Source organism: Gopherus flavomarginatus, chromosome 10 (genome assembly GCF_025201925.1).
Source record: "Gopherus flavomarginatus isolate rGopFla2 chromosome 10, rGopFla2.mat.asm, whole genome shotgun sequence".
NCBI classification, from domain to species: Eukaryota; Metazoa; Chordata; order Testudines; family Testudinidae; genus Gopherus; species Gopherus flavomarginatus.
The window spans coordinates 35,113,128-35,129,629 of record NC_066626.1 but is presented as its reverse complement, the minus strand read 5'-3'; the positions used below and the strand labels follow the sequence as shown (position 1 = coordinate 35,129,629).

Here is a 16,502-nt window from a genome sequence, read left to right as displayed (position 1 = left end):
TTTTCCTTTTTGTTTTTAATAAAATTTACCTTTTCTAAGAACAGGATTGGATTTTTGGTGTCCTAAGAGGTTTGTGCATGTTGAAATTAGCTGCGGCTATCAGTTAATCAAACCTTTGTTTCTTTCTCAGCTCTTCCCTGGGGGGGGGGTGGATTAAAAGGGCTTGAGGGTACTCCACAGGGAGGAATTCCCAAGTGCTCCTTCCTGGGTTCAAAGGGGATTTTTTGCATTTGTGTGGTGGCAGCATTTACCAAGCTAAGGTCAGAGAGAAGCTGTAACCTTGGGAGTTTAGTACAAGCCTGGAGTGGCAAGTAGTATTTTTTAAAATCCTTTTGGGCCCCCACCCTACACTCACAGTGACAGAGTGGGGATTCAGCCTCGACACAGGCTAAGGCATACAGGCCCAGGCAGCTTCAGGATGCCAGCAGCAGTTGTGCTCTGTGTCTTTGTGATCCTCAGAAGTGAGATATCACCACTGCCTGTGGAAAATAGCACCATTACTTAGTGCCATTGCTCTGTATTCAGATACACAGAAATTAGGGATGACATTTTATATTTTTATGCAACCAAAATATTCCCTCTTCATTTCCCATATGCCCTTGCCAACAGCAGGCCACGCTCACCACAGCTGCAACTGGAGAACGGTGCTGTAAAGAGGCACTCCAAAGCTGAAGTGTCAATAAACTTGTTTTATTTAAAACTCTTGACTGGAATAAGGGAAGGGAATTCTGAAGTCTACCTTTTACTTTCCATTCTGACTGTAAACACAATGATACAGCCATCTGTTTTATCTGTAGCTGCTGCTGTTGCGGCTTTGAGGGTGCACTGACCTGTAATGGCCATGGTTGGTGTATGTTTGGCAGAAATGGACTGAAATGGACACTAATGTTTTCTACCTTTCTAACTTTAAAGTTCTGTTCTGTAAATATTATAAGTTTGCAGTGTATTGGTCTTTAATTGCACATTAATGTTTTGCACTGTTTTGGTACTCAATACATTTTTATTTTTTGGAAATAAAAATATCTTTATTACTTCATAATATACTGCAGAATGCCTAGTGCTACTCAGAGCACACATTAATTGTAATAGTACAGGATCACAGAACTCATAGGTTCAATGAAGAACAGTAGAATTATAAATTTACCTTAATCACTGTATAATTCATAGATTCATTAAAAGAGTGTGATATACATAAACATACACCAAGCATGACAGTTCCTAACCATCCCTTCAAAACATCAGGGCACAGATCGAGCACATAACTGTGGTTGACCATAAAAGTGCTCTTCCAAGGCCTTCTTCAGCCACACAGCTCTGCACTGAGTTCTCCTAACAGCCTCTGTCTAGCTATCCAAATCCAGCAGCCAGCCATTCCACCTTCACCCTGGCAGCAACTTCTACCCCTTTGCCTCACAGGTATTATGCAGGACACAACAGGAAGCTATAACCACTGGGTATTTTTCTCACAGAGATCTAAGCATCCCTTCAATCTACTGAAAGCACATCCCACTGTCATTCTGCACCTGAGCAACTGATTCTTTCTCTAGTATTGTCAAGGTGGCTGGTGCACAGGTTTGTCAGCCAGGTTTAAGCTGGGTTCCCAAGATCACAACTGGCATTTCAACATTGTCAATGGTAATGTCAGCTGGAAAAAGTGTCCCTACTTGCACGTCCTGAACAGACTTGTGTCCTTAAAGAAATTAGCATCATGCACTTCCCTGAGCAGCCCACATTGATATCAGTGAAGCATTCCCAGTGATCCACTATGGTTATTCAAATGATGGAAGAGAAGCCCTTTCTGTTACTGTTGTTTGTGGCAAGGTGGCTTGGGGTTAAAATAAGGATATACATGCGATCTAATGCTCCACCACAGTTCAGGAACCCCATAGCTGCAAATCTATCCATGATGTCGTGCACATTGTTAGAGTCAGTCCTGTGTAGTAGGATATAACTAACAGCCCTACACACTTGCATGACAATAACCCCCCCTCTGTGGATTTTCCAACTCCAAAATGATTTCCCCTGACTGATAGCAATCCAGCATTGCAAGCTTCCACAATGCTATTGCCACTCACTTCTGAGCTGTCAAAGCAGCTCTCATTCTAGTCTCCATGAGCTGGAGGGGAAGGGGCAAGCTCCTCAAACAGATCCAGGAACATGCTCTTTTGCATCAGAAAGTTCTATAACCAGTGCTCGTATTTCCATACCTGCATTTTGATGTGATCCCACCAGTAAGGGCTTGCTTCTTAGGCCCAGAAGCAGCTCTCCACCGTCTGCAGCTGCTCCATGAAAGCTACCACCAACTCTGAATTATTTTTTGCTATGTCCTTTAGCAATTTGTCCTCAAAAATGTTGTCACATCCCTTGTTGTAGTACTTCCTGTGACTATGCCAATACCAGAGGAGAGGATCATTTGTCCTGTATTCACAGTGTTCATGACACTAGTGCAGAATTGTGTGGGCTACACGCTTCTGTCAGTGACAAGCGCTGTGTGGGGTTTTTTTTTTAAAAGGTGAGGAAATTATGGGATAGGAATGGTATTATGGGATGTATAATGCACAATGATGGGAACTTGACCCCTTGCTCTCAGCTCTCCTGGTGTGACTCATGTGTGACCCACAACACATTGTGAGAATTCCCCAAAAGGCATTGTGCGAGAGGGTGGCCCACGACATGCTGGTATACCTACCCAATGTACACTGCACTTGTGTTAACACAAGCATTCCTGGTGAGTACATGCAGCACTGACAGAAGGGACCAACACGCCTGAGCATACACTAACTGCAGTGCCTTTACACTGACATAATTCAAAGTTTGTAGTGCAGACATGGTCTTAAAAAGTTAAGTAAGCCTTGATCTGACATGAAACCATTATATTATGTCATCCTACAAAAAACACATATTAAGCATATGTGAGAGAATTAAGCAGTCTGAAGCACCATTCATGTGCTACTTTGACTCCCTGGTGAAACATTTAGATACAGTAGCCGAATAGGAGGCCAAAGACCACAGTCAAGTTCACATTGTGATATTTTACTGTAAGCTTTCAATACTAAGTGCACTGAAAAGTAGACACACAGCCCCCATTAACTATAAAGGGAGTGGTGCCATGCTAAAAATGTGGCCCTAATATACTAACATTTGGGGGAGGGGAGATTTTATCACTAATAGGTTATTCTTCTTATGTTAGTTCTCTCTGATCCAAAAGACGTAATCACTGTATTTACTTCTAATGCTTTACTAGTCATAAAAATGAATATTGAAATTAAAGTTGTGCAATCTTAAAGCAATTAGGAAGCTCTTACGGCATTATGGGACAAATGCCAGCCAGCTGAAAACTGCACACATATGTACAATGCATGACATTTGAAAGTATGCTTCAAATCGGTGACATTCAACATCAACAGGTCTCATGGGACAATTTGCCAATATTAGTCACATATTAAAAATGAAACATGTTAAGAGGATTTGAATGGACATTCAGAATGCTGTATTTCTACACATTATGACACACACTGAGTGCAAGTGCACACTAAATTTCTAGAACAGTCAATAGTTTTACTAAATTGCAAGATGCTTATAAAAAGCTAGTTTATTTATTAAAGGTCTTCACAGGCAGTAAAAGAGTTGTTTTACAATTTCAGCACGGTAAAGGTTAAGCCTATTTGATGACCCAGAGCACAAGTTAGGAGACTATGGATCATTTTAACAGGAGAAAAATGGAAAAAACTTTTGAAAGAAAATAGTTTTGACCTTTCTTAAAAAATAATTGTTAGCATCCGTTTTTTTAAATTAATGAGCTACTTTAGCTGGCTATATTTTTTTCTGTTCATTAAAAATATGTGAACATGATTCATTTGTACAATAGCATGCCAAACTTTTGCAGACTCTTTCAATGATTTCCTTTTGGCAGATAAACAAGGAAATAAAAAAGTGATGCAAGTAAGTCACTTTTAAAATTCTCTCCTTACTAAGACTGTAAATAGTTGAACAGCAGCATTCAACTATTACAGCATAAGATACAACAATAAACCAGGCTAATACAAATGTGTCACAGGGTGCACTACTCACTGCTTGTCTGGCACCTTCTCCTGGTCAGTCTGGGAATTACATCTCAAGATCAATACCCCTTCCTGTGGTTGCATGCCATCATGCAGTCTCTCATTTTCAGTCTACAGATCTTCTCTCATCCCATTGACCACAGCATCCTCTTCATGAATCACCCCTCCAGCTATGTCACTGAGCATTTCCCATGCTCCAACTGCCTTAGTGGCCAGAACCACACGTGTCTCTGTCTCCCGCTCCCCCTGCCTGCCGTACAGCAGGTGCTTCACTTCCGGCGCCCACTGAGGCGGGAAGCGCTGGGCACGAGGCAGAGCTGGTAAGTGCCGAGCAAGGGGAGAGGCACCTGGCCTGGGCTCGAGCTGCAGCTTGGGGGGGGGGACTGGGCTTAGACCCCCCCCACCCCCCCTTTCAGTTGGGGGTAGGGCAGGTACTGCACTGGTTGGTCCCACGACAGCCTCCGTAGTGATGAGGGGGGAGTTGAACTGTCTGTGGGCAGCCAAGAAATCCCAGGGGGGGAGAGGGGTGTGTGTGGGGGGTGGGGGGTGTTGCACATGCCCTGCCCCAACTGCTGCCCCCTTCCCCGGTCCAGGGACCTTCCCCCTCCCCAGCCCCTATCACACTGCCCCCCGACCCACTGGGCTGCCTGCAGCCCCTGTGTTTGTGTGTTGGACGGTCACATCCAATCCCTTGACAGTGCCCCCTTTCCCCTCCCCTTAGTTCACAGCCCCAGAAAATCCCTTCAAACTGTCCCTTTTCCCCTCCCCTTATTTCATGGGGGGACGACGAACCAAGTGGGCAGGCAGTGGCAGCAAGGCTTTATATTGCGGGAGTGAGGAGGCAAGTGGTGAGTCAGTGGCTGGAGGGGGGCATCCATTTTCAGTATTTTAATTTTTGGTACTGCTGTGTGCAGTAATACAGTGACTCCTGGGAGGTTGAAGAGGGATGTAATGGTGGGGCCGAGCAGGTCCAATTTTACTGCTGTGATCTGGTCACCCTATGCGCACTGTTTCTTTCCCCCTCTGCACGCTTCCATACACCATCAGTGCCTTGTTAGTGTGCCATGCACCGTGAGATGTCTCCTCTCTGTGTGTGACTGTGAGCGTTTCCCTTGTGTGTGAATTTATTCAACAAAATCTTCAGCTTCATAATGGACATCATGAGTGAAAAGAAACACAGAATCAGAGCACAGAGTTTTCAGCACCGAATGGATGAATAAATACTTATGTACTGTTTCCAAAGACAAAATACTGTGCCTCCTGTGTCGCAAAATCTTAGCCGTCCCGAAAGAATACAACCTTCGGCAGTGTTTGGAGGGGGCTGGGCAGTGCTGAGGGGGGGCGTGTTTCAGCGGGGCTGGGCAGCGCTGGAGGGGGGGCGTTGGCCAGGTCAGGGGTTTTCAGCCTTCAGCTGTTTTCTTTGGAGTAATATGGCCCTCACCGCTTTATGAATTGTGCAGGCCTGTTATAGGTTGTAATTTCATGTATATAGTTATGAGGATGAAAAGGTGTCTTAATGGCTTAAAACAAGCCTAGGCAAAATTCTACAGGAGCATGAGGGTAAGTTCACACCTCATCAGGGCATGTATGGGACGAACCCAGCCCAGCCTCACAGGAACAAAGGACACTGGCCTAGGCAGCAACAAAGCATCTGTTGGACTCTCAAGTGAGTTACCCCCTTCCCTTGGTCAATTTGGGACTGCGATGAGATAATGCTCACCTGACTCTGAAGGGGGAGAGGGGGGCGTGGCAAAGCCAAGAAAGAAGAAAGAACATGATGAAAGAGAGAGATGTTTGCCATGCTGTCTCTCTTCCACTTCCATCTACAAACACCACCACCAAGCAACTGAAGCGCTGATCAAAGTTTGGAAGGGCACTGAAAGTGTTAAGATCAGCTTAGAATCCGTTTTGCTTGTATTTCATTTGACCAAATCTGACTTCTTGTGCTTTGATTTATAATCACTTAAAATCTATCTTTTATAGTTAATAAATCTGTTTGTTTATTTTACCTGGTCATAAGCATGTAAGAGACTCCCCTTAGGATAACAAGCCTGGTACATATCAATTTCTTTGTTAAATTGACAAACCCATACAAGTTTGTAGCGATCAGTGAGCAAAACTGGACACTGCAAGACAGAAGGTCCTAGGGTAGTACCTAGGACTGGAGATATTGGCTAGTGTCATTTGGTTGCACAATCCAAGCAGCAGCTGGCCAAAAGTGCTCACTCACGTAACTGGGAGCAGCTTACATGCTAGAGGCTGTGCGTGAACAGCCTGGGAGTGGGGGTTCTCACAGCAGAGGATAAGGCTGGCTCCCAGAGTCGAGAGTTGGAGTGACCCAGCAGATCACTGGTCCAGATAACACAGGGGAATGTCACACTTACCCAGAGCGGGGAAGTCCTCAGGACAGCTCCACCCCATCCCCCATCTCCGTCTCTCCCCCAGGTCCCTAAGGACCCGCCCCTTGGTTATGTCGGAGTCCGGAAACTGCAGCCAAGTGAGCTGACTGTTTCTCCAGCTGGCGCCATGCAGCGGGCAGCCACAGTGTTCCCCCATATCCTCCTCCTGCCGCTGGTGCCTGCCTGGGGTTGTGGCTTCTCCTCAGCTCCGAGCCCCCTTTGACTGCTCATGCAGCTGACTTCGGTGGTGGGAGGCCTTCCTGGCACACAGTCCCTAGCTACCCCTTTTCAAGAGCTACCCCCTGCCCGCACAACAGCTTCTCCCTGCACCCTGATCTACCCCCACCCACACAGTCCCAACTACTCCCTCCCGCCTAAACACAGTCCCAGCTACCCCCACTGCCTGCACCCTGAGCTACCACCCTGACCCATACAGCTCCAGCTACCCCTGCTGCCTGCACCGAGCTACCCTCTGCCCCCATGCTGCTCCAGCTACCCCCACTGCCTGCACATAGAGCTACCACCACTGCCCACACAGCTCCAGCTACCCTCGCTGAGCTGAGCCCTTCCCCCCCACCTTTATAAGTTTTGGTTGCAACTCCCTCACCTCCATCAACCAAGACAGGCTGGGTGGCCTGCTGAAGTGAGTGGCACTCTCCTCACAGCTCTCTCCCCTCACCCAGTAAAAGTCAAACTACACCTATGCCAGAAGGCGCTCCCAGCCCCAACCCCAAATCTCTCTCCCTGGCCCTGGAGATTTTATACCAGGCTGGGGGGGATCACTGTTACACCACAAAAAGAACAGGAGTCCTTGTGGCACCTTAGAGACTATCTGAGCATAAGCTTTCGTGGGCTACAACCCACTTCTTCGGATGCATAGAATGGAACACAGTAAGAAGTTATATATACGTACAGAGAACATGAAAAGGTGGAAGTTGCCATTCCAATTCTAAGAGGCTAATTAATTAAGATGAGCTATCATCAGCAGGAGAAAAAAAAGTTTTGTAGTGATAATCAAGATGGCTCGTTTCAGACAGTTGACAAAAAGCTGAGCGGATACTTAACTTAGCTCATTTTCATTAATTAGCCTCTTACCATTGGTTTGGATACTTCCACCTTTTCGTGTTCTCTGTATGTACAAATATCTTCTTACTGTATGGTCCATGCTATGCAGCCGATGAAGTGGGCTGGAGCCCACAAAAGCTTATGCTCAGATAAATGTGTTAGTCTCTGAGGCCTGGTCTACACTACACGTTTATACCGATTTTAGCAGCGTTAAATCGATTTAACGCTGCACCCGTCCACACAACGAGGCTCTTTATATTGATATAAAGGGCTCTTTAAACTGGTTTCTGTACTCTTCCCCGACGAGAGGAGTAGCGCTGAAATCGGTATTACCATATCGGATTAGGGTTAGTGTGGCCGCAAATTGATGGTATTGGCCTCTGGGCGGTATCCCACAGTGCACCATTGTGACCGCTCTGGACAGCAATCTGAACTCGGATGCACTGGCCAGGTAGACAGGAAAAGCCCCGTGAACTTTTGAATTTCATTTCCTGTTTGCCCAGCATGGAGCTCTGATCAGCATGGGTGGCGATGCAGTCCCAAATCCAAAAAGAGCTCCAGCATGGACTGTACAGGAGATACTGGATCTGATCGCTGTATGGGCAGACAAATCTGTTCTATCAGAGCTCCGTTCCAGAAGACAAAATGCCAAAGCATTTGAAAAAAATCTCCAGACAGAGGCCACAGCAGGGACTCAGCATAGTGCTGCGTGACAAGAGTAACAGAAAGCCAAAGAATCAAATGGACGCTCATGGAGGGAGGGAGGGAGGATTGAGGACTACAGCTATCCCACAGTCCTCGCAGTCTCCGAAAAGTATTTGCATTATTGGTTGAGCTCCAAATGCCTGTAGGGTCAAACACATTGTCCGGGGTTGTTCAGGGTACAGCTCGTCAATTTACCTCCCCTCCCCGTCCCCCCTGTGAAAGAAAAGGGAAAAAAATCATTTCTTGACTTTTTTATATGTCACCCTATATCTACTGCATGCTGCTGGTAGATACGATGCTGCAGCACTGAACAGCAGCACCCTCTCCCCTCCCCTCCCCGGTGGCAGACGGTACAATATGACTGCTATCCATTGTCATCATCAGCCCGTGAGTGCTCCTGGCTTGCTTCAGGTGAGGTCGGCCGGGAGTGCCTGGGTAAAAATAGGAATGACTCCCGGTCATTCCCAGTAGATGGTACAGAACGGCTGGTAACCATTTTCATCATAGCAACTGGGGGCTGAGCCCCTTCCTTTCATGTCTAAAGAAAAGATTCTGTACTGCCTGGACTATCATAGCAGCGGGATACTGGGCTCCTCTCCCCCGCACCGTTTAATGTCCTGCCTGGACTATCATAGCAGTTGGAGGCTGCCTCCCCCGCATTTTATCTCACTAACAAGTCAGTGTTTCTTATTCCTGCATTCTTTATTACTTCATCACACAAATGGGGGGGACACTGCAATGGTAGCCCAGGTGGGTTAGGGGAGCAGGGAAGCAACAGGTGGGGTTGTTGCAGGGGCACCCCCTAGAATGTTATGCAGCACCCATGACAGCAGCAGATGGTACAGAACGACTGGTAACCGTCTCTGCTATCTTGCAAAGGCAAATGAATGCTGCTGTGTTGCGCTGCAGTACCGCCTCTGTCAGCGGCATCCAGTACACATATGGTGATAGTGACAAAACGCAAAACGGGCTCCATGGTTGCCATGCCAGGACAATCCAGGGAAAAAGGGTGCGAAATGATTGTCTGCCGTTGCTTTCAAGGAGGAAGGAATGAGTGACAACATTTACCCAGAATCACCCGCAACACTGTTTTTACACCATCATGCATTGGGCACGCAACACAAAATTCCAATGGACTGGGGAGACTGCGGGAACTATGGGACAGCTACGGGATAGCTACCCACAGTGCAACGCTCCAGAAAGCGACGCTAGCCTCGGACTATGGATGCACACCGCCAAATTAAAGTGCTTAGTGTGGCCGCGTGCACTTGACTTTATACAATCTGTTTTACAAAACTGGTTTATGTAAAATCAGAATAATCCCGTAGTGTAGACGGACCCTCAGGTGCCACAAGGACCCCTGGTCTTTCTGCAGATACAGCCTAACACGGCTTCTCCTCTGCAACCTGTCACACCACAGACACCCAGCCCCGCGCGGCCACTGAAGCCGGGCACAGGGAACGGCGCTGACAAGCCCCCTCGGGCCCTCCCCGCGCTCCGAGCCCAGCCCCGGCCCCGCCGCAGGAGCCGCGGCCACGTCAGCCCTCCCGGCTTGGTGACTCGGGAGCTGCCCAGCCCCACCTGCCTCCGGCTCAGAGCCGGACCTGCCTCCGGTTTCCGCCTTGCTCCTCCCCCGTCCCATGCTGCTCCGCGCCGACCCCTCCTCCTCCGCTGCCGGCTCCTGCGCGTCCCGCCGGGGAGCCCAGCTCCGCACAGACCGGTAAGAGCGGCCTGCCTGGCCCGCCCGGGGAAGAAGCAGGCGGGAGACCCGCCTCATCTCCGCGCATCCCGCCGCTCCAGCCCTGCCCTCAGCCACCTTCCACCCCGCCTGGGCTGCTCCCCCCAGCCCTGCGCCTCCCTTTCCCCTCACCTTCCTCCCCCCGTCCCGCTCCCCCCCAGCCCTGCGCCTCCCCTTCCTCTCCCTGTCCTGCTCCCCCCCCAGCCCCGCGTCTGCCCTTCCTCCCCCCGTCCCGCTCCCCCCCAGCCCCGCGCCTCCCCTTCCTCTCCCCGTCCCGCTCCCCCCAGCCCTGCGCCTCCCCTTCCTCTCTCCCTGTCCCCGTCCTGCTCCCCCCCAGCCCCGCGCCTCCCCTTCCTTTCCCCGTCCCCGTCCTGCTCCCCCCAGCCCCGCGCCTCCCCTTCCTCTCCCCGTCCTGCTCCCCCCAGCCCCGCGCCTCCCCTTCCTCTCCCCGTCCCCGTCCTGCTCCCCCCCCAGCCCCGCGCCTCCCCTTCCTCTCCCCGTCCCGCTCCCCCCAGCCCCGCGCCTCCCCTTCCTCTCCCCGTCCCGCTCCCCCCAGCCCTGCGCCTCCCCTTCCTCTCTCCCTGTCCCCGTCCTGCTCCCCCCCAGCCCCGCGCCTCCCCTTCCTTTCCCCGTCCTGCTCCCCCCAGCCCCGCGCCTCCCCTTCCTCTCCCCGTCCTGCTCCCCCCAGCCCCGCGCCTCCCCTTCCTCTCCCCGTCCCCGTCCTGCTCCCCCCCCAGCCCTGCGCCTCCCCTTCCTCCCCCCGTCCTGCTCCCCTCAGCCCCGCGCCTCCCCTTCCTCCCCCCGTCCTGCTCCCCTCAGCCCTGCGCCTCCCCTTCCTCTCCCCGTCCTGCTGCCCCCAGCCCCGCGCCTCCCCTTCCTCTCCCCGTCCCCGTCCTGCTGCCCCCAGCCCTGCGCCTCCCCTTCCCCTCCCTGTCCCCGTCCTGCTCCCCCCCCAGCCCCGCGCCTCCCCTTCCTCCCCCCGTCCTGCTCCCCTCAGCCCTGCGCCTCCCCTTCCCCTCCCCGTCCCGCTCCCCCCAGCCCCGCGCCTCCCCTTCTCCTCCCGGTCCCTGTCCCGCTCCCCCCAGCCCCGCGCCTCCCCTTCTCCTCCCGGTCCCCGTCCCGGTCCCCCCCCCAGCCCCGCGCCTCCCCTTCCTCTCCCCGTCCCGGTCCCCCCCCCCAGCCCTGCGCCTCCCCTTCCCTCTCCCTGTCCCCGTCCCGCTCCCCCCAGCCCCGCGCCTCCCCTTCCTCCCCCCCTCCCCTCTGTCCCAGCTCTTCTCCTCGTCCCGATCCTACCTCCCCAACAGCATCCTCTCCCCTAGCGTGCCTAGCCCTGGTTTACCCGTGTTCTGCCCTCTGCCTTCCTTCCCCAGCCTGTCACACACCCAGCTGCTGCTCTCTTCTTCCCCATTGTTGTGTAATCCCCCGGTTACGCTGCTAAAGGAGCTATCTTTGTTCGTAGCCTGTTTCACACAACCTGCATAGGCCGCCTATACTATGCACAGATAGAGATCATCCCCCACGGTTACGTGCATCTAGGTACACAACAGGCTGCATGACGCTGCCGCCACCCTAGCTGAAGCCATTTGAATGAGGGAGGTTTTTAGGTTCGTTTTTGATTTTTAAAGGGTTTTAAGTGTCTAATTGAAACACCTTTCACTCCTGGGATGAAAGATTGTGCAATGTTAAAACAATTACTTTTAAACTACTTGTTCCCACATGCAGAAATAGCTCCTCCTCTCAGTGAGTGAGACTAGGAGGGAAAAAATATTAGGCAGGAAAAGCAAGCAGAAGTTAAATATATTCCTAACTGGTAAACATGTCTATGCTTTACTGTCCATCAGTGGAGGCTATTCATATGAGTAAAGCTTTGCAAAATTAGCCCATACCAGAGAAGGAGTGATAAAAGTTAATGACCACTAACACTTAAATTAAGTAGAAATATCAAAACTTTGATCGAGTTTTCCTGTTACTAATGTTAGGCTGCATTCTGCTAATGTTTCTTAATAACTCATCAATGTAACATAGCAAAACCTCTACTAAATGGCTTTTTCCCCCCTCTTTACAGGTTGTAACTTTTGCAAGGCAATTATCATGTGACTGTGGATTATGACAACTAAAATCTTAAAGAAAACTCCTTAAATTAAACATCCATATCTTTTGAACATCTTGGAACTTATTGGATACGCTCTTTGAAGTCTGTCTGAATTGTAACTTGTATAACTTTTTTATAGCTTCATAATGGAGTTCTTATTATCCAAAGGAGACTGCATTAGAGATTTGAAAAGAACTTTATTATTTTTAGTTTTAACATGTCTGGTAGCTCTTGTTTGCACTGATCAGGACTATTATAGTTTACTTGGAATATCCAAAGAAGCAAGTAATAGAGAAATAAGACAGGCTTTCAAAAAACTGGCATTAAAGTTACATCCTGATAAAAATCAGGTAAGTAAAATCTTTGAGTTCCTGTGAGCTAATTTGTCCAGTGTTAACTTTAAAATGGACTTTTATTTGCTTTTTAACAAATTTGAAACTTTGCATCTTTGTCTTAGATTTTTGAAGTGATGTAATAACATGATACTTACGGTAGTTTAGACTAGCTGACTGTCCTGCAAAGAAAAACAAAAGTAAAAGAGTGGATATATTAGTAAATTATGGCCAAGTTGAACTGAAGTCATACTGAGCCATTGCAGCTGAGAGGCATGATAGGTTATACACTTTTTCCAGTGCTTTCTCTTACTTAGAATTACACTGCCTCTTTTGGTGTTAGCTATTAATTATTGTTCTTACTAGAAAGCTGCATCTGTGAAATAAATATTGCTGGGCTATGTCATGTCAGTCCCATTTGGAAACTGAGCAGGGGAAAGCAAAAATTCTAGGATGGCCTGTGGCTGAGAAGGGGAAATGGAAGGACCCCTGGAGAGACAGGAGACAGATCAAATTTTGAAGACATTATCCTGGTTAAGAGAAGTCTGTTAGTGTAAATTCAAATACACTAAAGAAACATTTTTTATTTTTATTCTCCTATATGTTACTCAAGATTTGCTGGAATAATTAGACTAGAAGTCTTGGAGTAGGACAATACAAAGGTCCTGCTACTGATCCTGCTACTTGTTCCATGCATGTAGAGCCCTGCACCCTCAGAGAGCCCCAATGATGTCAGTGAGGGTTCATGTGGACACAAGGATCTACCTGCACAGAGAAAGCTGCAGGAGTGGGGCCTAAAATGCAAACATTGATGCTATACTGTTAAATTTGACATCAAGGAGAAGGACTTTGACCAAACATTTATGATATGGGTCTAGGAAGCAAATGTGTATTTGACTATATACCCAGTACTAACATTTCAACAGGGAAAAGAAGAGTGACTGAACACGCATTAACTGTTGAGGAATATGTTATTGTATATAGCCTCTAATTAGGAAGACTTTATTTTATTATGCCTTTCCCCCCACAATAAAGATAAAAACAGATTAGCTGTATGTAACCTACTATATGTGACTGATTCTTGCTATCTCAAAGAGCAATTCAGTAATAACTGATATGCCACTTGAAATTGAATAGCTTATTCTCAACTGTATGTGAAATGCTCTCTCAGCTACTTTATAAGTTTTAACAGGATTCTCTATTTATACTTTCAAAAGTATTAAGATTCCAAAGTAGTATCTATAATTTCCATAAAATATGGAAATATTACTATGTAAAAGATTTCTCAACAGACTACCGTCTGCAGAATTAAACATACATTTTTATAGACTCTTAGATGACACTGATTCATGCATGTAACTCTCTAATGTTAATAGCAGCTGTGCAGGTATATCAGGCAGAAAATAGTCTCTTTATAACTTTTTTTAATATTGCTGTACATTAATGTAGTAATTTAAGGCAAATTTTTAAGTAATAATGGGAAAGGTGAGAGAGTTAATAGAACACTAGTGAGCTAGATCTCTCAGTCAGCACAGGACCAAGAGAAGGGATGTAAAGGTAGTTGTAAGTCAACTTTCCACTCCCCTGATTCTGGAGCTGACTAAAAGTCAAAATGGTCCTTGATATATTTAAAGGAAGCCTAAGGATTGTTCTGAATTGTGCTAGCTACAGCATTTGGTCTGTCCCTAGAGGATCACTCGTCTCTAGCCAAGGCCTAATGGAGAACATTATATTCCATCTCCACCCCAGGCTGCCCACCTTGTCTCCGTCACTTTCTCCACACCTGAGTGGGGATGGGAAAGAGGAGTGGGAGGTAGAGATTGCTTCTGTGTCACAGGAATTCCGAGCTGCAGTTGTTTTGTGCTACCAGACAGATGCAAATAAAGTAGAGCCAAAGGCCAGCACGCGCCCAAGTTTTATTTCTGTAGGAAAATGATAAATCCTCAGAGAGCATGTAAGTGTTTTCTTAAGGGAAAATTGCACTGTAATACCATATTGCAATCACTACATCTAATTCACTAATATATTTAAGTATAAAATAAACAGAATAAAAACCAAACAGAAAACTTGCTAGCTTGACAGTCTGGTGTAGAATTCAGCTCACGTTTGAGTGATTAGAAAAGCTGAGACTTTCAAAGTTATTTTAAGATGATCTTCTAATGTGAGTTGACTTCTCTGTGCTACTCTACCTTATTGTCAATACTGGTTGTCTTGCTTGGAGGCTTCCATCTGATGGCAGCTTCCACTGAGAAACTTTACAACATTCATAGTTATAGAGACATTGAAACAAATGTATAACTAAAAATATTAAATAAACTTTCAGCAATACATTAGACATTTAATAATTGTGGTTTTCCTTTAATAGAACGATCCAGATGCTCATGAAAACTTCTTGAAAATAAATAGAGCATATGAAGTACTAAAAGATGATGAGCTACGGAAGAAGTATGATAAATATGGAGAGAAAGGTCTTGAAGATCACCAACAAGGAGGTCGATATGAGAGCTGGAACTTTTATCGCTATGATTTTGGTAAGATGTGTGTTTGTAGTTTGCTTGTCTTTCACAGTTCTGAGTAAATGCAAAATTGTCAGCTATGCCAACTCTATGCACATACTGTCCTCTTAGACCCTCTCTTCCTCTTTCTAGCCTCCACAGCTTTTTTTCTCTCCTTTCTCCCTACTGACTATGTTAGCCTTAAGGTATCTTGTTAAAATAATCCACCAAACAGCAGTAATAATACAGTCAGCTTGGTATGAAATCCACTCATTATACTAAGTATTTGCTTTTTTACTGTTCAGTTATAGTTTGTGTATATATATATGCACGTTATATGTGATCTTTGTTCATTTGCAATCAAATACCAATAGTGTCGTATTAACTTCTTAATACAGGGAAGGGTTTTTTCTTTTTAATTCCTTCAGATCATTTTTTTTATATTGGAAACCCATAAGTATTTTCCCATACCAAGTTTTTTTAATTTATTTATTACACTTTATACATAGAGCCCACTCCTGCAAAACAGTTAATTCCCTTAGAGTGTTATTGGAGATCAATGTAACAATACCAGGAAGTAAGCATACACACCAGAGCAATAGGGTTAGGCCAAAAATGATTTTGAAATCAGTTCTTCAAACAAAAATTGTCCAGATATTTTCTGGGAATTAGACAGCCATGTCTTTTCAGAGCTATTGTGACACCGGTAGCTAACCTGGAAAATAGGCAACTGAAAGACTGCAATGATGATTTCTACCATGCCATAAATATGGAAGCTGAAGTGAGCCTCTCTTTTGGTCAATTGGCTAAAAACATCAGAAGTGAAGGAGAGAATTTCTACACTTGTATTTTGCTAAAGCAGTCTAACCCTGAAAAAACTCAGAATACAAAGGGAACATTTTATAAAACAAAAACCTCAAGAACTACTTTAATGTTTGTGTACACCTAAATTAAATAAACCAGAGACAGGCACATTGCATGAAAATGAGTGATTTCAAATTTCTTTAGAGGTTACAATAATTTTTAAAAATCACATGTTTGAGTCTGCACTTGATGAAAGTGGTTGATTTAAAATGTCAGATTTTTAACTTTTATTGAATATTCATTTTAAGTTTATGTACAGTTATGCTTATTGTTTTCTTTTATGTCTAGATTTTTATTGTGAATTTATTATTTCCGTATGGCGGTGGCTTGATATCTCTGCAGGAGACTGAAGTTCTGTCTTATTTATTTGTATTAAAGTAGTACCTACAGACCTCAACTGATATTTGGGCTTATTGTGTTAGGCATTGGACAAACCATACTGAGACAGTTCCTGCCCCAAAGAGCTGGCAATCTAAATAGATAAGCCAGACAAAGGATCAGAGAGGTTTGGGGCACCAAGAGGGAAAGTGACAAAGGTCAAACAGCAGCCCAGTGACAGACCTGGGACTAGAACTTGGGTTTCGAAAGTCTCAGTGCTGTGCTCTTATCAACTGAATTGTGCTGCCTCTCAAACCCTCATCAGGCACTCAGTATTGTGTCTCATCTGTGACAAAGATGCACCACCTCTTTGTGTGAACAGCCAGTTCAGTCTCCTATACCTACTTAAAGATTGGTTTGTCTGCTGAAGATG

The 16,502-nt window shown here is 46.6% G+C and overlaps 1 protein-coding gene across 1 annotated transcript in view; it reads left to right on the top strand.

The window, feature by feature from the left end:
* Nucleotides 1-9,845: 9,845 nt before the first annotated feature.
* Nucleotides 9,846-16,502, top strand: part of DNAJC10 (DnaJ heat shock protein family (Hsp40) member C10) — a 35,899-nt gene continuing 29,242 nt past the window's right edge. The window contains exons 1-3 of the mRNA XM_050916407.1: nucleotides 9,846-9,950; nucleotides 12,034-12,410; nucleotides 14,758-14,923. Of these exons, the coding sequence (XP_050772364.1) occupies nucleotides 12,207-12,410; nucleotides 14,758-14,923 (370 nt within the window). The 5' untranslated portion in view covers nucleotides 9,846-9,950; nucleotides 12,034-12,206. The remainder of the gene's footprint in view (nucleotides 9,951-12,033; nucleotides 12,411-14,757; nucleotides 14,924-16,502) is intronic.